The following is a 20,844-nucleotide window of genomic DNA, read 5'->3' as shown; positions in this document are numbered from 1 at the left end:
ATGCTAAAAAAGCCCTGTAGAGCTGAGGGGAACTGCAGAGTCACATGACAATTCTGTCGGTTTGTGACTGAGTGACCCCTTTCACATTACATGTAGTCATTTGATCACTGTTAATATGAAAATATCAGTTATAGCCACTTAAAGTTTAATTTGACAGTCAATCAGTGAATTATTGTTTGTATTTGGGTTTTTTGATCTTCTTGCAGCTGCTTCAATTTCAGTGGGTGTTAAATGATAGTGTGCTTCTATTATACAAAGTGAAGTGAAACATTTAGACATTGTCACAAAAGGCATGAAAAGGACATTTATTTCAAAGAGGTCAATAATAAAACACATGTAATAGATCTTCTTTACAGGAAAACAAGAAGCAGGAACACAGAACGATATTTACACAAAGAACCATCTCTGGCTTTCCTCCTTTCATCCAGCTCATTCATTCTTATCCCTCTCCTTCTGTACATCTCCTCAAGCTTTTCACAATGTTGACATTTAGTTGAGTAAGGGTCCAGAGCTGAAACTTCTGCAGGATAGTTTCAGGTTGGGAATGACACTGTGACCTCTTGGTAACATGATTGTCTCTACCGTACTTCAACCCCAAATCATCTTCAGCTGTCGTCCAGGTCAGCTGTGTTGCTGCTGTCGTTGTCATTGGCGACCAGCACTTCTCTGTTCTCATAGGTCCAGAAGCCGTTGAGGTCAATCAGGATGCTGGTGACGGTATCGCCCTGGCAACTGTTAACCAAGTCCTGGAGAGTGATCTTGTAGGGGTCTTTAGGCTTCACCATGTCAAAGATCTCATCCTGAGGAGAGGCGGTAATCAAATGTTCATCTTTTTGTTTTAACAACAGAACATGGGATGTCTCTATTTGGCATAATAGAGGGTCAACGATCTCTACAGCTTAACTGAACCTTCTGTCAACCACAATAAATGTAAATCTGAATGAGACGGACCCATCAATAGTTATATCAAAAAGACATTGGAAGGCTAACAGTGAAAACAAACTTAGGTTAACATTCACCATCTTAAAAGCACCGACCACATTGCTGCCATTACTACAGCAAGTTGTGCACAAGGATTGGTGTGTTAAGGAAACTTGTCTGGACTGTATGTGTCTGTGTGTGTGTGTGTGTGTGTACACAATATACCTTGACATCCTGGAAGGTGACAGGCTCCTGCCCATGGAGTTTCATCTGCTCCTGTATAGCCTGAAGAACAACACAACAAAAATTGGTGGATGATTGCCATAGTGACACAAACAAGGTATTCTTTGCAGGGGTGTATAGATGTTGAAACCACAAGTACATTTGTGTGTGTGTGTGTGTGTGTGTGCAGCTGATACCCTGAAGAAATAGTTGAGGGAGAAGACGTTGAGGTATCCTTGATTCTCCATGTCCAGAAGTTTAAAGATATACTGTAACGCTGCTGGCTCCTTCCTGTTTTCCAGCGCCAACACAAAGTCTAGATAGGTCTTATAGTCCTGAGGTAGAAGAAGAGGAACACAGTCATGTACAGTAAATATCCAATTTACACCCCACACACAGAAGTCTGCAAAACAATCACCTAAAAATATGCACGAAGGAGGGATTTAGTTCAATCCCTGATAATTCTCAGCATTAAAAAGGAGGTTAATTTATCCCTATCTGTATGTCTACAACAGCTCTCCTACAGGCACTGTTGCTAACTGTACCATTTCTCCATCGTAGGTGAGGCACTCCTGAAACACTCTGTCCAGGAAGACTGAGGTGAGCGTAGCTGTGCCGTAGCGTGACAGCTCCTCTTTGCTCAACATGCCATTGTGGTCCTTATCCAGGTTGAGGTACTGGCCTGTAGAGACGCAGAGATGTAAAAATAAATCCCAGAAATAGCATTAACACAAGCACAGCACTGACTGGCTGTAGTCTGGGATATTCACTGAGCTGATTTCTTATACAGACACATCCAAGGTTCTTCATTTCTATTGACCCAGAATCCCAGATTCACACTGCGCCCACCAAAGTATTCTAATTTAGCTGGCACAGATAATATTTAAAGAACATACACCTACATTATGTCTGAGGATAATTTAATTCCATGAACATTTCACATGAGACTTGAAACCTGACATCCAGGCACAGATGTTTTCTCACCGTAGACTCTGAGAGCCGAGGGGGCTGAGAACCAGTTGGACTCCTGACTCTCTTTAGACAGCTCCTCGTCTCTCAACTAAGAGCACAGCGAGAGGAGGAAGAAAGTAGGAGAGAGACGAAACAAGACATGGCATCAGCTGATCTTTCCTATTGTGGAAGTATTGCTTAACATTGATTTGTCTTGTAAAGGAATAACAACACAAAAACTCAGCACTTATTCATATAATTCAGCTACAAAATGACACATCTTTTAGTGAGACAGTTAAAATTACAGTCTATTCCTACATTTGTCCCTTTAAAAATACTAGGGTTTGGTTTTCTTACTGCTTGCTGGTACAAACTCAATAAATTTGTGACATTTTATCACATACAGAATCAACTATACAGTATGAATTAACACAAAATGAGTTGTGAAAGAAGTCCCAATGGATTTTAAAAGGTTAAGAAATGTGAGTTATACAAAAATTCTACCTCCAACAAGTCATCCAGAAAACTGCAGGCCAATATATCCTGGATTTTAATCTTTCCTGAGGAAATAAAATAACAGACACACACACTCTCAGTAAAGAAAATGTTTCTGACTTCTTAAACTCAACCTCTGTAAATCCAACATTTCATTGCTGCATCTTTAAAAACACATTATAGCCACAGATATCACCTCTAATAAAGCACACAAGTCCCCACAAGTGTCCTTGCCTTTGCCTGTATTGTCCATTTAATAATCCTTAAAACTACCCTTTGACATGTATTGTCAGTATCCATAGCATTTTATTGTAGAGATACATTTTCACCTTGTGTGAGGTTAAAGCTCACCTGTTCTGAGCGGGTCGAGGAAGAAAAAGAACTTGCGAACTGCGGTGCAGACGTAGAAAGAGTAGAAGGACTTCTCCAGTCCGTCCAGCTGAGGCAGAGTGGGGATCAGCTCCAGGATGTAGTTCTCCAGATCCTTCACAGAATAATTAGTGTCAACTCTTCCTTTATTTTTTTAGTACTAATGCAAACCATTATTCCCCCACTGGCTGCAATAACTTCAAAGAGGAAAAACTTATTTTTTTTTTTTAATGTGAGGTTAATGATGGAAATGCTTACCGACTCCCTGAGGTAGCCCTGTCCTGCTACATCATACAGACTCAGGCCTATCCGGGTCTGATGCAGCCATACTACATGTACAGAGAGAATAGAAAAGAGCAACATTCAGTGACAAGACACTCACCAGTTCAGATTAATCCACGTAAGTAAACTGGAAAGGGAGATCCTAACAAAACAAAAATCAGTGGAAATATATTGATGTCACCCAAGTTTAGAAAATTGTATCAGTTCACAGTAAAGAAGCCTTTCTGTTTGTTGCTCATTGCCCTCTGCTCATCATGTAAAAAGAGACACAGTAGACAAGAAAATGGAGGTCCAGACCTTTTCTCATGACGTAGTTAAAGAACTGCATGATGGAGATCCTGCCGTAAGGGTCGCTGTGGAGAAGCTTGGAGTACACTCTGGCTGTGAAAAATTTTCTTAAGGGAGGAGAGGAGAGAAGGGGAGAGAAATTGTTACTTTTCATTACTTTGCTCTATTCTCAAAGCCAGAGTTCCCCCTTTACATCTGCTATTAATGTGTTTCTTCCCCGGGGTACAGAACTATCTTAGCTGTATTTTACTTCTACAGACTTATTCAAGATTTAATAAGTCCCTGCTATACACATTAAGATGAGATTTCTCTCGTCAACGAAAATATTACATCCTTTCTTAATATTTAAACCCTTTAAAACTGACAGTGGACACACAGTGACACATTAACCACCTGTGTCCATTTCCTGGTTCAAAAATACATTTTTACTACCACAGAGTGCTTGGGTTGTTTAATGTGGCCAAATGCATCCCTAGCAACCTTAGGAGGTAGTGATCACATTTCGAATGCAATTAATACTTTATGTGTATTTCTTTGAATACACCATTATCCCATAAGCCGAGACATATTGACACCAGAAGGATAAATAGTAATAACTTGCATGAATCATTGGTGCAAACAGGAACACATAAAACAAGACTAACTGTGCTGTTGTCAGTAAACCTCTACTTCCTGTTACTTACTTGCACTTGGGCCCGGCCTTCTCCCCCACCTGCAGGTAGGCTTCATAGCTGATCATGGCCTCCTCTCCACTCACCGGAGGCACCTGGTGCTTATCCAGCAGAAACCACAGATTCTGCAGAAAGACAAATGGGAACGTAAAAAGACAACAAAGTGGATGGACACCAAATAACAAACATACACTGTTGTTTTTTTAATGCAGAAGTATAAGTCATTATGTTGTGCCTGACTGCTTTTAAGTGTGTGTGTTTTACCTGTAGTTCCTCATTATCAAGCAGTTCTCTGCTCTTCCTCTGGAGGAAGACAGCTCTGGATTCCTCTCTCAGCTTCTGAAGTAATACTTCATCCTCGGCTGGTAGCTGCAGAACAAATTCATTATTGTTTTCACTTCTGCACATCTTTATCATTAAACAGCAAGCCTGTCTCATTGCACCTCGAAGGCAACTCCACATTAGTAATAACATGATCAAAATCATAATCTTCATCATCACTACCATCATTGTTGTTTCAGTATTACTGCTGGACCCTAATGTAATCTAAGAGCATTATCATCACAGTTGAAAACCTTGAAGAAAAAGTGCCTTTCACTGTTTATTTTATTCTGGTGTCATACACTATTAATAACATTTAAGGTTTCCTGCAATACAGTAACTTGTCCTAATTAATCCTGTAGTTTATTGTTATGAGGCCAGAGAATTTGTATGACACCTCTTGTTCCTACATATACTTGTTTTTTTTCTTTGACAGGTACTGATGCTGGGATGTAGAATAAGCACAGAGTTTAGTCATCTGTCTTGTACCATAACACAAAGAAAATTACATAACTGACAACACTTTTCACAAGGTTAACATATGTTATGTATTCAAATAATACCCTGTAATAAAATCGTGGGATGTTCTTGTAGGACTTGTCTTTGTCGCCTCCTCCCTTCCACTCTGTGTAATATTTGGTGAACAGCTCAGTTTCTTCTGCTTTCTTTTCCTCGTCGCTTCTCTCATCTGGACCGAAACAGGGACACGAATCAAAACCAAGTTAATGTTGACTTAGCTAACCAACTACAACCCAAAGGAGCTAACGTTAGCCAGTGTGTAACGTTAGTTTACATTTTGTCTCACCTTTTTTAGAGTTAGCTAACCGTCTTTTCAAAATATCCGTCCACTGAGGCTGCTGTTCTTTAGCCATACCTGCTCCGACGTGACTTTAATATTTCGTCAGTGTAACCTTTCCATCCCAAAAGTCACAAACAGTGGAAAGTAGACTTGTATACGAAACTAGCCAAGCTACCCAGAAGTGGGAAAACGTCAAGTTACTGACTAAACAAGAAGAGGGCTTCCGGTTTGAACATTTCATTTCAAAATAAAAGGGTATTTTAAAATACATTTTTTGGGGGGGAAGCAAACCCATCAAAAGTCAAAACAAGTAAGCAGCAAAGTATATATCTTAGATAATAACAGTCTATGGAGATAGATTTGTCTCAGTATTATTGTGTGAACAGATCGACCATCCATTTATAAATGTTTAATCTGTGAGTATGAAGCAATTTCCACAAGTACAGAAAAAGATGGGTAAACTAAAAAAAAAAACTATTTGCAAATATAAAACAGATTTGAAACTACATAAACAAACTCTAAAAAAATGAAAAAAAAAAGTGTACTCAAAATGTAAATCCACTAAAGTAGATTTGAGATTCAGAAATAAAAAGTGGATTCACAAATATTTGTTCAAAAGTTGTTCATATCTGAAAAATAGTAACAAATGTTTTCATTTATTTGTAAATTATTACATTTATGCATAATTTTTTTTCAATTTGTTGAATTTGTGTGTTTGCTGATCCATTTTATGTTCGCAAAATATTTTTTTTTTAAATATACAAATATTTTTTAGTATATGAAGGTGTCTTGCATTTTCCGCTTACACGCGTCTTTTAACACAAATAATACTGAGACAAATCTATCTCCAGAACAGTTGCTATCAGTTCCAGTAAAATATAGATTGCAAGGGAATCTCATAGTCTGTCTGTCTAGACCAAAAATACAAAGAGATGAGGCACAAAATGAAAATATAGTAATATTTTTCAAAAAATAATTCTTCCGTCTTAAGTTATAAATTTACAGATTCATTTTAAGAGTAGATTTCTTATTCCGGTCTGTCTCTGGTTGTCTGTGCAAACTTGACACAGCTCACAAGCGGAGCTGTCCAGTTTTGATGACGTCAAAGTGTGCGACTCCAGCAAGCCCGCAGTTGTGTGTTGCTGTCAATGAAGTTCTGTAGAAAGACAGAAGCTGTTGTAGATGTTTAATTTAGATATCGAAGGGAAGCGCGAGTCCCATTTAAAGAGTTATAATTATCTATAGAGTTAACGGAAGAGTGATAGTTAGATTAAAGTAATTAGTGGCATTTGGAAACAGCAAGGTTAGTGCGCTAGTCTCATGTAACTAACAGCATGTGTAAGTTTTGTGGTCAGTTTCCGTGGAAAAACGTTTTTCTACAGTTTGTATTTAACATGTAAATTAAGAGTTAAAGCTGGTTTGTAACTGAAGTGGATGTGAAGTGTAGTAATAGATAATTTACATTAAGTTCACACAAGTCCAGAGGCTAACATGGGCTCCACTTTAATATTAAAGGTCAGAATATGCCTGAAACCCTTTAAGCCTTTCTTTTATCAGGGAAGTTCAGCTTTCTTCACATTAAATACTTCTCTGTGCAAGTCATCACAGCTGCCTGTCTTAGCACGCTTTCTGTGCACCAGAGACACCAACCCCAACCTAGGAGGCAGACAGACAGACAGAAGGAACAGTGGACGATCTGATAGACAGGGGGGAGTAAAAAACAGCACCATTAGACATAAGGAATGGGGGTTGTGGGATGATTCTGTCAAGGGACGAGGTAAGAGCTCCACTCTTTGGCAGAGGCCTTCCATCCCTAAATCTGTGTTTGCTGCTGGGACGGCAAAGAGGACGACAGAGCTGCTGAAGAGGAAAGCGGCTGTGGCCTCTCAGGAAGAGGAGCAGCATGTAGGGGAACCAACCAGAAGATCGGGTAAGACACACTGGAAGTATTTACTTTACTAGGCATCTTTTTGCACTCAGGAGAGCTTTGTTTTGCTCTTACAGTCAGACCTTTCTGGTGCAAAATTTTATTTTTTGTGCTGTACTTGATTTAACGTTTTGTAAAATGATGTTTTTCTAATGTCTTATGAAGTCTGGAATAACTGCTTCAGTTTCCTTCACTAACGCATTAATGTTTCACAGTGAAGATGCAGCCTCCTGACCGACCACTCTCTGTTGCTGAGTGGAGGAAACTCAAGGAGTCTCTGGGGAGTCAGCAAACCTTTGACATCCACATGATGAGTGCGATAGTCAAGTCCGAAGCACAGCTGGATATCGCCAAGTGAGAGGAGGATGAGTGTGTTTATGTGTCTGTGATTTTGCAAACATTTGACAAGATGCAGCTGCTCCCACAGTAAATCGTTTTGGGTTAAATCTAAAGCACTATCATTTTAAATTCCTTGTAAATAACCAAATAGAGGAATAAAGGTCAGTGAATAAAGCATTTGTATGATACAAACATGTTCTGCCACAGGTCCCTCCTCACTTTTGTAGCCTTGGAAACAGGGACGCTGTCTTATGAGCTGCTACTACGGTACCTGACGCTGTGTGTGAGCAGTGGCCATAACACCGAGGTGTTTGATGTCTATGAGATTATGCAGGGACGTTTCCCTTCTCTGGAGACAGGAGCCTCCACTCTGTTTATCAAATCCTTCAGCCGGACGACGAGGTGGAGGGAGGCTGTCGGCATCCTGCAAGAGGTTAAGAAGGTGAACAATGTTTTCATTGTTACTTAAAAACACTCATATTGAAGCTGCAAGAAATCTCTACTCTATCATCATCTGGTTTTACTGTTTTGCTAACAGGTCTTTTCCCCATCACCACGCAACTATGGTGATATCATCACAGCAGCAGTGTTAAATGGTGACACGACCACTGCCTGGGCTCTTTACGATGACTTAATTGAAATGGGACTGAGCCCGCACCAGGAGACCTGGGACGCTCTGTTTAAGGCAGTGAGGAAGACTGAGGATGAAAAGGGGATGGATGCAGAGGACATGTCTGAGGCTGAGCACCAGGAGAAGCTGCAGGGGATTTTGCTCTACATGAGGGACAACCAGTTCTACCCTCAGCAAAGCCTCGCCAACAGCATCAAGACCTGGTTTGAGAGGTACAAGAGAGTCATACAAGTGCTGAGGGTCAGGTAGTAAACTTAGGCTGCATGCACATTATGCCATTCCCTAAAGTGCTGCTTTTAAAACAACAATGTGGTCAGTTGCAAACAAATCAACATTCATACCTGAAGTCACTTTACCTCACCTGTTTGAACTTCACATGATCTCATAGACCTCAACCCATCACTCCTTTCTCTCATTTCTCTATTTTCTGTCTGTCTCTACCTCCCTGTCTCCAGTCTCAAAGGGCAGAAATGGACAGGGAGTTGGTCCAGCGCCACCCCAAAGTAATTATAGCACTTTCTACTTCAACATGAATCTTCATAACAGCTTATGTGTTTTCATCCATATATGTGCATGGGCAGAATAGTGTGTTATGTATATACAGTATGTATGTATGTATTATGTATGAATCTATGTGTGTGTGTGTTTGTTTAGGGGTGTGTGTCGGTGTTGCGGGTCTGAGTTAGAGTCCATCCAGCTGACTGCTGAGGAGTACAAACAGCTGAAAGACAGAGTGATGACTGACATCATTCAGGGACCAGATGTTTTTAAAAAGACTACACCAGAGGTACACACACCAACACACACATACGCACACACAAACACTAAGCAGGGTTTTCATGGGTCCCTAAGAACTCTAAGTACATCTGTAATGATTAACGTCAAGGGTCATTTAAATAGATGAAATACATCTCTACTAGGACATGAAGACAGAGCATGCAGTTTTATCTTTAATTTCAGTTCACTGTATGCAGTTGATAATATGAATTGGTATTAACAGAATATTTATAAAGTTTTTGATAATATTAATTTGTATTAATACATAGTAATAATATAGCATTGCTTTTTGCTTGCAGTTTGTACATTAAAATATGATCTACATTTATAGTAATTATTATGTTGTTAATGTTAGTAATTGTCAACATTATGCTGTTGTCTCAAAAATGTATTTAAAAAATTGTCTTTCCAAGTCAAAAATCAGATCTCTGTTTCCAGGCTTATCTGTCAGCAGTATGTTACATTAGCTCTCTATCTCCTTCTCTCTAATGTCCGGTAGATGGCGTCATTGGTGCACGTGCAGCACTAGGCTGTTGAAGTCATTTGAAGCAGTTTAGTTAACTCAAGCAAACTGTCCAGATGAATGAAAGTAAAACAGCTTCTGATCAGATCTCCTTTTGACGCACTTTAAGGAGTTGTTTTAAAGGAAGGTTAGCGTCAGGCACAGTGAGGCTGCTGTCCGTCCATCTGGTTCAAAGACTCATTTCTCGGAACTGGTATAACTTTGGTATTTAGTAATAAGTCCCAGACACAGAGTAACGTACCACCCAGTCATCTCTGCCATCCTCAAAATTAGAGTTTTTCTGGCCTTTATAATCTCTCTTTTTTTTTTTAATTAGGAGAAGGCTAGTGTCTGGCATAGATAAAGTCATCCAGATCCTTGCTGAGTAGGCCTACAGCTTACTTGCTGTTGTTTCCACTCTGCTTTGAGACACAACAAAGTCATTACCTTTTACAATTTTATAGCTAACAATGACAGTAACATCTAATACATCATAATGAGATGCTAATACATCTTAATAATGTACCTTAGCTACATTATTAAGATGTATAAATTGCTAATACAAATTAATAATGTATATTAACTATGTTAAGATGTATTAGCATCTTATATATCTTAATATTGTAATTTAGCCACAATATTATACCTTAGCTACATTATCAAGATGTATAAGATGCACCTTCATAATGTACCTTAGCTACAATGATGTAACTATAGCTACATTATTAAGCTGTATTAGCATCTTATACATCTTAATAATGTAATTTAGCTTCAATATTGTACCTTAGCTACATTATTAAAAGTTGTTAGCATCTTATGCAGCTTAATAATGTTGTTTAGCTACAATAATGTACCTTAGCTACATTATTAAGCTGTATAAGATGCTAATACAGCTTAGTAATGTACCTTAGCTACTGTATTATGATATAATAAGCTACTAATACAGATTAATAATGTATATTAGCTGCTTTGCTAAAGATGTATTAGCATCTTATACATCTTAATAATGTAATTTAGCTTCAATATTATACCTTAGCTACATTATTAAGATTTGTTAGCATCTTGTGCAGCTTAATAATGTTGTTTAGCTACAAAAATGTACCTTAGCTACATTATTAAGCTGTATAAGATGCTAATACACCTTCATAATGTACCTTAGCTACAATAATGCAATTTAGCTACATTATTAAGCTGTATTGGCATCTTGTGCATCTTAATAATGTTGTTTAGCTACAATAATGTACATTAGCTGCATTATTAAGCTGTATAAGATGCCAATACAGCTTAGTAATGTACCTTAGGTACTGTATCAGGATATATAAAATACTAATACAGTTTATTAATGTATATTAGCTGCTTTGCTAAAGATGTATGAGCATCATATACATCTTAATAATGTAATTTAGCTACAATAATGTACATTAGCTGCATTATTAAGCTGTATAAGATGCCAATACAGCTTAGTAATGTACCTTAGCTACTGTATTATGATATAATAAGCTGCTAATACATCTTAATAATGTATGTTAGCTGCTTTGCTAAACATGTATTAGCATCTTATACATCTAAATAATGTAATTTAGCTACAATAATGTACCTTAGCTACATTATTAAGATTTATTTGCTTTTAATACAGCTAAGTAGAGTAGTTTAACTACAATAATGTACCCTTTCTACACTATTAAGCTGCATTTGTGTTTGATACAACTTGATAATGTAGGTTATCTAAACAAAACTAACTTTTAAGTCGACTGAGCTACATTACCTTACTGGTTATATTTTGTCTTACATGAAACAAACCACAGAATGTCATATTTACACATATTGTATGGATTAAACAAACTAGATATAATCAGTGAGCTTTAAAGGTCAGCTGTTTCCCCTTGTTTCTCTTCTTTATGCTAGTTTCTACATATTTGACAAAGTGAAAGACAGATGCAAGAGAGATATCCATCTTCTCATCTCTACATAAAAACGCATATGCATATTTCCCAAATTGTCAGGTGAGCCACTCTGCTCTTTTGTGCAGTGGGTTGGTAATATTTTACATAATATATTAAATTAAAAATGGCATATTTTGCCTTTTGGGAAGTGGCAATAACCATTGTTCCACCTCTCTAAAGAAGCAACATGTGGTGAGGGAAGGGCCAGTTTTTCACTGAGATTATCAGTCAGTTAACATGTGGTTTTAAGTGTTTCCCAAGTGATCACACCACCTGTTTGATAGACAGCTTCAGCCCCACAGGCAAGCAGGATCTTGACACTTGAAAACAGGGCGGCACACACATGCACGCAAAGTTAAACACAAATGGGGGACAATATTTTTAGGTTGCATGCCCCTTCTATAACCAGTGAAACACAACCATCACTTTATCTTGCATGCATATGTGTAGTGTCTGTGTGGAGAGGGAGCCAGGGCAAAAGCTTTTCATTGGATTGGAATGTACTGGCTGTATTTTTTATAATGCCAGCAACAATAAACTTTAAACAAGGTTTTTCGCTTGAAATAGTTCCAAAAAATAACTTGGCAAAACCACTAACATGTAGTTAATAATATGTCATATTTCATTTATGAACAGAGAAAAAGTTTGCATGTTTTCCTTTGTGTTTTTCGGTAGTCAGGGGGAGTTTGTTGGTGCAACAGTTAGTTAAATTGAGGGGATTTCCAGCATGTGGAGCACCATGTGAATCTGGACCACAGCTACCTCCCGCCGAGGAGACAGGCCAAGGAAGGCAGACAGACATGCTGTTCACAGGACTTTATTAATTCCCCAAATTAAGGCAATTAGTTTAAGGGTAAACGGGGTGCTTCAGACTACAGTGCAGCAACAGATGCAGCAAGGGATACAGACAGATTTGCATTTTCATGCATGATTATGCATTTTGACATTACAATGAATGACCAGAAAAATAGAAACCCCTGTGCAATTTAATGCAGACTTATAGAGCAGACATTAGCACCTTGCAAAACCTTATATGTTTAACTCCTCTATGACCCAGTGTTTCAACAAAAATGGTTATTTTTGAGGCTGTAGTGTCCAGTTGTGGTGCATGCTTTGCATTACATTTAAAGAAATGTATGTTTTTGTTCACCCCTATTTCTGGGAAAAAAACAGAATATCCAAAGTTCAGGAGCTTTGTGTATTGGGCCTATATGACTTAATACATTTAAGGTGTTAACCAAAATAAACCAATATTAAGCGGTATCAAAACTTCTCCAGCCAAACAATACCTGCATTCAGTCCTTTCTGTACCCAGATCTAGAAAAAAAGATATGTATGATTTTACTCGCAGCAATCAACACAAGTGTTCTTCAGTTTAATGCTATGTGTGATTAGCCCACTACTGCAGCAGCTACAACCCATACAGTCCAGCCTGTGGTGTGGTTAAGTTGAGCACAGTATATTTGATGGATTTGGCAGTTCGGCGTACTGAGATGCCACCAAAACATTCGAAAGTATGGCTGTACACTACGTCCTTGGTGTCTGGTGGCATTTTGCGCAACTCAATATTTCCATTCACAAGATGGTATCATATGAAGTAGGAAAAATTACGTTCTATTAGTATCGGTGTCACTAAGGGTACTGGTATTGTAATTTTTTTTATCAATACCCAGTCTGGTTACAGGCCTCAGAAACTAAAACAAGAACAGAAGTCTATTTTAACATTTTAACATACAATACACACTATACAGTCTTCTGCTTTTTTATTTTAGCCAATTTCAGTTCACTAAAATGCAAATGTTGTTCTTCAGTACCAAAAATAATAAATAACTATATAATCCTTACATACAAGGTTAGCCTCGATATTGTTACCTGGTGTTACTGCTGCTGCTAATAGCATTCATTTATCTCAAATAATTTGAGGTTTAGTTTCTCTCTTCTATTGATTGCATTTGGATAAAAGATATTGGTGCAATTATACATTCAAGAACATCTATATATGTGATAATAATATATTACTGAACATGTATATCTGCAATATAGTTGAGTAATGCTCTCTACAGTAGGTTCTATAAACATTTTTCAAATGTAAAATCTGTAAGTAGGTGTCACAAATAAAAATGTGTAGCATAAGGTGGAGCTGATATGACAAGTGTCAGAACTGAGATAAACTCAGCAGGAAGTTCCTTGTTAAGTTCAAGTGTTAAGGAAGTTAAAGTGTTTGAATTAAAATTTCCAAATATAATTACAGGCAGTATCCTTGTACGTCAATGGTAATGCTGTGGGGTAAGTATACAGAATACTGTCGTGCTTTGTGTAATAATGGTGCATGAGTGGCTGTGAGCTAGTGTGTGTGTGTGTGTGTGTGTGGTGTGTGTGTGTGTGTGTGTGTGTGTGTGTGTGTTTTAAGCAGTCATATCATCCACAGCAGCACAATGAACTGGTTTCACATATCAGCTCTGGAAAGTCCCTGGATAATTATACTGGACTTTCTCTCCGTCTCTCTCTTCCTCCTTCTCCTTCTCTCAAACTCTCTTTCTTGGCAAACGTAATCTTTTTATAGTAGGTTTTTTTATGCACCCTTCTATCACTCTCCTCAACTCCACACTTCCATCTGTCCATCATCAATCAGTCTTTTTCTTTAAGTCTTTTTGCCTCACACCCCAAACACACATCTTAACAGAGACCAGTCTCCACTGTGAAAATGCACATCTTTGTAGAATTAATTATTTACCCATACTGTACGTGTGTGAATGTGCGTTATGAATCAAAGCAATTAAAATCGATACTGGAGCGTCAACAGGGCTCGGCAGGTGTTTTCTCTAGTGCAGCGTTCCATCAGAGGAAGAATATTACAACCTTTTTTACATTTTTACGGTCACATTTTGATTGTGCGTGATAGTGTGCACACAGTCGAGTTTCAAGTCCAGGGGAATTCACTGCAACCTATTTCCATACTGCTGCTATCTAAAAGTGAAAGTACTAGCAATGTTCCCGTGCTGGAGGCCTATTCTAAGCTTCGACACTACATTCCTGTTATGGTAGAAATCTGTAACACAGATGACGTCTTCCTCATTCCCTGCACTGCAGAAAACTTGTGCTCATAATTAACAGATGACAAAATATTCAAAATCTGTAACTTGACTGCATCTTAAGGTGCTGCAGTTGTAGAAAAATTAAAGGGACAGTTCATTAAAAAATGACTTGTAGTGTACTCTTTCCTGTAGTGCTGTGTATCAGTCTAAATTATTTTGGTGTGATTTGGTGAATGTTGGAGATATCAGCTGTAGAGATGTCTGATTTCTCTCCAGTGTAATGGAACTAGATGGCACTCAGCTTGTAGCGCAAAAAGTGCCAAAAAAACAAATTTTTTGGCACTCAACAGCAACGTCTCTTTCCCGAAATCATGACCGGTTACTCATGATAATCCACAGACCTTGTTGTGAGCAGTTTAATGTAGGAACTATTTTCTTTCTACCTGACTAAACATGCCAACCGTATCACAGCACAGAAGGAAGCATGCATCAACTGCTAGCTCACTGAGCACCACTGAGCTAGCTAACATTTTATCTCAGCTGAGGAGGATGACATTAATCTGTGCATTTTGCGCTGTCACAAGTACGGGCCACATGTCCATGAGTAGATGCACGCTTCCTTCTGTGCAGTTGATGGGTGTAGAAAGAAAATAGCTCCTACATTAAACTGCTAACAATAAAGTCTGTGGATTATCTTTAGTAACCAGGTCATGATTTCTGAAAGAGACATTGCTGTTGAGTTTTTCCTTTTTTTTTGCACTTTGAGCACCACAAGCTGAGTGCCATCTAGCTCCATTATATCGGAGAGATGGCAGGCATCTCCACGAACGATATCTCCAGCACTCGGCAACTCACACCAAAACAATCTAGACTGATAAAGAGCTCTAGATGCAAGAGGAAATATGGAATAAGGAATATGTATTTTTAATTTTGGGGTGAACTGTCCCTTTAAGTTTAAGACAGAGATTGAATATTTGTAGATGTCTTTCCATACCAGACTTTGTACTCACATGCTTTATATTAACTCCTTTACAAGTAACTTTATAAAGTGTGACCAAATGTATAGTACATACAATACTGCTGAGAGTGTACTGACTTTACTGTTGTCATCTTAGTGAGTCTAACCTAAAATAACTTTTGTCTAACAGAGAAAAAAAGTTCAAGGTCCTCAGCATTTATATTATCTAAGCTATAAAACTTGATCATAAAACATCATACTCTATTGTCAGTCCAGCTGCCAGCTGGCACTCTGCCATCTCAGTGCTGAGAAGAAAAGGCCAGGTAGTTTTATTACTGGCAGGCCTGTGATCAGTCAGTGAAAAACCCAGCCAACCATCAGGCCACTCAGCTCACAGGTGGGGTTCAGAAACGCTCCCCGACCACAATAAGGAACAAGCCCCTGATGTTGTTGTTGGAGAGTTCTGCAGACTTTTCCTGTACATTTTCAAGACTGTACATATTCAGCCAGACATCCAGCTAATTAGCCAGTCAAATTTTCAGCTTTTAAGGACGTCACCTTTACTGAAAATGAAGGTCTGCTAGTATAGCCAGATGTATTGGTCCAGACTGAATCTCAAGAACTATGAGATTGAAACTTTGAACAGACATTCATGAGCCAAAGAGGATGACCGTAACCCTTTTCCCCTAGGCCACCAGCAGGTCCAATATTTTACTTATCCAGTAAAATATCTCTACTTTACTGGGTGGAATGGACCAATAATTTGGGCAGACATTCGTGGACATTTGAGGATGAATTGTAATAACTTTATAACTTTTTTATTTATCCCCTGACTATTCCTCCAGCACCAGGGATTCAAACTTTTAATTTGTCCAGTACTTTGGATTATGACCAAATATTATTAATATTAACATTGTCATTGTGAACATAGTTGACACATTGTGTTAGCATCAGGATGGACCAAGTCACTGTTTTGCAAGTCACAAGTAATTAGTAGATAGTCTCAAGTCTTTGCACTAAACCTTGAGTTTTGAGCATTATTATTTATTTATTTATTAATTTTTACAGTCTGTGGTTTTGAGTCATAAACAAGTTCTGCACTCTTCACCCAAAAATGTGTTATTGTAAATTTGTATTTATTTGTTAAAACAAGTTTGTTGGAAGTTGTTGGATCTTTCATTTTTGACCCTCACGTTTTTTTGTTGACCACTTGTAGTTTTTGTTTGTGAATCAGATGCTGCCAGTTTGGTTCAAGAATCTGGAGAGTTAAATGTCGACTTGTTAGGAATGAATTGTCTTAATGTTAGTCAACTCAGGAAATAAAGGGAAATTAATTGATTCGTGACCCACTTTTAAAATAACCTACTTATTGATCTTTTGGCTTGGGGTAAGGTATCAAGTATTTTCAAGTCAAAAGTCTTAAGTACAACTTAAGTCACAAGTCATGGTGTTTTGAGTCCAAGACGAGTTTAAAGTCTTTTTTGATTTTATCAAGTCAAGTCTTAAATCATCAAACTTCAATGTGCAATTCTTGTGACTCGAGTCCACACCTCTGCTGTAGACTCTTCTTGTCTTGTTAGTACAGTAGAGTAAAAACTTGTGCACAATCACTCACTCGTCACTGTATTTGTCTGCTCTCAGCCTTGTTGCATTTTCATGCATCTCTAAGATGATTGTGTTGACATATACGCACTTTACTGTAAATTACCCTGAGTGTCTATGGTTAAGCAAATAAAAAAAGACAATATTCAGTTATCACTAGCCTGTTTTTATCAATTTCTTCTCCTCCACTGACCTTTTTTTCTCAAAATATCTCTCTCTCTGTCTTTCTGACTATCTCGCTCTGTCTGTTTATGTATGTGTCTGTTCAGGAATTGGAGCGGTTCAAGGCATTTGTGAAGAGGAGGCCAGCTTTTGATGTGGTCGTAGATGGACTGAATGTAGCACATATCAGCAGCGACAAAAGCAGGCAGTCAGAGAACGTGAGAAAACACAAAGATGCTCATGCACGCAAAATGTGACATTACAAGGAGATCTTAAAGTTAATATTTTACATGGTCTATCAGTCTAACGGTGCTCATTCAGCATCCTCTCTGCACATTCACATGCACGCACACAGTTAACAGTCTAGATTTTCTTCCTACATACATGTCTGTCCAACTCAGGGGCTTTTTTTGTTGGTTGCAGTATGACTAACCCTGCAGTGCGTGTGAGCAGACATGTGTAGGAGGTGTCTTTATAACTGGCCATACCTGATTTTTAACAACACCTAGCCTACTTTTCTGCCCACATCTGTCTGTCTATCATCTCTATGTGTCAACTCTCTGTATTTATATCTCTGCATTAAGATATGCCACATCTTTCTCAGGATGTTATGTGTCTGTGAGACAAAGCAAAGTGCAAACAGACAAATCTATTTTTCCTTATCTAGTCATCTAGTTCATGGAAATACATTGCTGAAATGAATGCAAAAGTCATATAACTTCACATGAGGATCACTGACAACATGTTTTATTTAAATGCCTGTATGAATGAAATCAGAAGTCAGGGACACAGCTATGAAATATGAAAATACCTGCTGAATTTACAGTGACCAACAAGAAGCGTCCACAGCCAAGCTATCGACACTGTGAGGCTGTGCTGGAGCTAAATGCTAGTGTCAGTATGCTAACATGCGCACAATGACAATGTTAACATACTGATTTTTAACAGGTAGTTGTCACAGTAAAATGTACCAATATTTACCACGTTCACCATCTTCGTTTAGCGTGTTAACATGCTAACATTTGCTAATTTGCACTAAATACAAAGTGCAGCTGAGGCTGTTTGGAATTTCATTAGTTTTGCAGGGATTTGATCTTAAAGTAAAGTATAAGAAAAATTTCAATGTCTGACCTGATGATGGCGCTAAATGAAAAGTCAGAGGATGACCAAAGTTGATGAAATGAATCCTGAATGAGACACAAATGTCTGCACTAACTTCCATGATGATCCATCCAGTAGTTGTTGAGACATTTCACTGTAAACACAGTGTCAACCTTCTGGTGGCGCTAGAGGAAAGGTCAGAGGATCACCAAAGTCATTCGACTTCTCCCTCTGGAAACACAAATGCCATATAATCTAAAATTATTATGGATAAAGGCTTATTTTCAGGGCCCACAGAGTCATAACAACCACGCTAAACAAAACTCTTAGTTCAGTGCTACAAAAGTAAGAAGTAGTAGTTTTTGCTGTTGCAATAAGTACAATCTTTCAGAAACAACTAAACATTGTTCTTGTCCCTTCAGCATATCGAAAGACATTAAAAAACATGGCTTATGGTGTGTGCACATAAAATGCATGTAATACATACTGTGTGTCTGTAACACTGCTATATTGTGTGTTTTTGTTGCAACTTAGAAAACTTATTCTTATTCACTTTTATATGCCTACCTTTTATCTGACTTCTTATCTAACAAGTAATGGCATGTTTTACGATCTACCCCACACAGACACACACACACACACCCATTCCAACAGTCAGCACTAAATCAGTAGATGCGAACAATGTAAAAACTGATTATATACTTGTATTAATCATGAAGGAGCTGCCACATGCACCGTTGGGTGTGGTTATTTATCTCCATGGAGCTGGCATCCAGACTAACATTTGTGCCATTAAATATATTATATTTTTTCATATTAACATAAATGAAAGTATTGAGGTATGTACGTGTGTGTTCCAGTTGCTGGCGGTGGTGTTAGAGCTGGTGGGTCAGGGCCTGACTGTCCTGGTGTTGGGCAGGAAACACATGCTGCGGCCCTCGAGAGCCTGGGACAAACACAACATGAACGTAATCCAACAGAAAGCTCATTGCTTCTTCACTGACAATATGTGAGTCCCTTATAAAAAAAAAAACACACTATTCACTGAGAATGTTTAAGGAGCAGCATGCAACATGTTGGAGGCTGATTAATAGAATAAACCAATGTATAAGTACTGTGCAGCACGTTGTCATTCAGCTATACCTCGGTTGATTTAAAACCTATTTGTTATTGAGATAATTTGTTTGTTCACCTCACACTTTTTGGTTTGTGCCCAGTTCGGAGGATGATCCCTTCTTGCTGTATGCCACTTTGCACTCTGGAAACCACTGTCGGTTTGTGAGTAAGGACCTGATGAGGGACCACAAGGCCTGCCTGCCAGCTGGAGCCACCAGACAGCTTTTCTTTAAATGGCAGAGAGGCCACCAGCTGGTAGTGGATGGACACCTCACAGTGGGCAAGAGAGTCCGATTTCAGGTGAGAAAGAGAAGGAGCAGGAGGAGGAGGGAAGGGTTTGAGAGGAGAGAGTTGATATTGGGGCACAAATGAAAAAGGTATACCTATTAACTGTGTACATGTGTGTGTGTTTAGAGTATTTCCAGCTTTGACACCATCATCCAGACCTCAGGGGACTCGTGGCACATTCCCTACGATGACACAGCGGATAGGAGCACATATGAAGTGCCAGAACGATGGCTGTGCCTCACCACAAAGCACTGAACGAACACTTTCAAAACTCATATGCGTTGACTGTAACTATGGAATTGTAAATAAATCATTTACTACAAAGAAATAACTAAGTGGCCTGCACTCTTTCATTTAAGGGGGAACACCACCTAAAATGAGAAATTAAAATAGGTTATTTCCATGGCCTAGGTAAGTTCAATCAATATTTGTGAACATGAGCTACTCTCTCTCAAAGTCTCCAACTTGTGATGTCATAGCGTGTAAAGTCTGGAGTTGCTCCATAGACAATGAATGGGAGCCTGTGGACCCACAGAATGGAAGAGAGTTGTTCATATTTACCAATATTTTTGGGCTGTCTCAGACCATAGGAATTAAAGGTGTGTCCTGAGTTGCATACTTCTTCTTTTCTTGTAGTAGGTACTGCAGCTGCCCTTAAAAAGTATGTACTGTTGCACACAGTATGCACACAATTGGGACATACTACTTCCTCATAACATTATACCCTGAACTTTGACTTTCTTACTCATAGATCCGTTACTATGGAGATAAAACAAGATGCCTTTCACTGAGCTCACCAGAGTCAGAGGTCACCCCTGACAGCTCTGATGTTGTTATTTTACCATAAGTAATAACTGCATACACTGTAGTTTCTAACACATATTCATGATAGTAAAAGGCTCTGCATTTCTCTGTCACTTTTATTTAATACTTGTGCCCTTTTGTTGTTGGTATATTTGTGATTATATTATTCAGTTAAACAATTAATATCCTATTATTACTCAACTGGTCATCAGTCACCTGAATGGGCTGTCATCCATCATTGTGACCTCTGACAGTTGATGTGAGGTATCTTAAGCTGCAGAGGATTGTGGGTCAGAATAGCCAGAAAAGCATGCTGGCTTGCATACTACAAAATCGTGCA

At 38.5% G+C, this 20,844-nt stretch overlaps 2 protein-coding genes across 2 annotated transcripts; one reads left to right on the top strand and one right to left on the bottom strand.

Moving 5' to 3' along the window:
- Positions 1-285: 285 nt before the first annotated feature.
- ppp2r3c (protein phosphatase 2, regulatory subunit B'', gamma) lies at positions 286-5,521 on the bottom strand. The gene is made up of 13 exons (XM_033642153.2): positions 5,326-5,521; positions 5,084-5,208; positions 4,464-4,568; positions 4,212-4,324; positions 3,538-3,635; positions 3,217-3,287; positions 2,941-3,073; positions 2,599-2,654; positions 2,128-2,203; positions 1,689-1,825; positions 1,341-1,478; positions 1,147-1,206; positions 286-800 (listed from the first exon to the last, which is right to left on the bottom strand). The coding sequence occupies exons 1-13, from the start codon at positions 5,390-5,392 to the stop codon at positions 606-608; spliced, it is 1,374 nt and encodes a 457-aa protein (XP_033498044.1). The 5' UTR covers positions 5,393-5,521; the 3' UTR covers positions 286-605.
- A 1,152-nt stretch (positions 5,522-6,673) lies between these two features.
- Positions 6,674-20,028, top strand: prorp (protein only RNase P catalytic subunit). Its single transcript, XM_033641820.2, has 10 exons — positions 6,674-7,249; positions 7,462-7,600; positions 7,793-8,027; positions 8,124-8,428; positions 8,672-8,719; positions 8,871-9,003; positions 17,303-17,413; positions 19,157-19,305; positions 19,514-19,712; positions 19,827-20,028. Exons 1-10 carry the CDS (start codon positions 6,811-6,813, stop codon positions 19,953-19,955), a joined length of 1,887 nt encoding a protein of 628 aa, XP_033497711.1. The 5' UTR covers positions 6,674-6,810; the 3' UTR covers positions 19,956-20,028.
- Positions 20,029-20,844: the final 816 nt, after the last annotated feature.

The sequence above is a fragment of the Epinephelus lanceolatus genome, chromosome 15 (assembly GCF_041903045.1).
Source record: "Epinephelus lanceolatus isolate andai-2023 chromosome 15, ASM4190304v1, whole genome shotgun sequence".
In the NCBI taxonomy this organism is placed as follows: Eukaryota; Metazoa; Chordata; class Actinopteri; order Perciformes; family Serranidae; genus Epinephelus; species Epinephelus lanceolatus.
The sequence above is the reverse complement of the archived record's forward strand: the minus strand, read 5'-3'. Positions and strand labels throughout refer to the sequence as shown.

Coding starts and splice junctions, on each gene's coding strand:
- prorp (XM_033641820.2), top strand. CDS start 6,811: ATGGGCTCCACTTTAATATTAAAGGTCAGAATATGCCTGAAACCCTTT. Junction 7,601..7,792: donor GCACAGCTGGATATCGCCAA/GTGAGAGGAGGA, acceptor GTTCTGCCACAG/GTCCCTCCTCACTTTTGTAG. Junction 8,028..8,123: donor TCCTGCAAGAGGTTAAGAAG/GTGAACAATGTT, acceptor TTTTGCTAACAG/GTCTTTTCCCCATCACCACG.
- ppp2r3c (XM_033642153.2), bottom strand. CDS start 5,392: ATGGCTAAAGAACAGCAGCCTCAGTGGACGGATATTTTGAAAAGACGG. Junction 4,569..5,083: donor TCCCACGATTTTATTACAGG/GTATTATTTGAA, acceptor TTTGTTCTGCAG/CTACCAGCCGAGGATGAAGT. Junction 3,288..3,537: donor TAACTACGTCATGAGAAAAG/GTCTGGACCTCC, acceptor CTGTACATGTAG/TATGGCTGCATCAGACCCGG.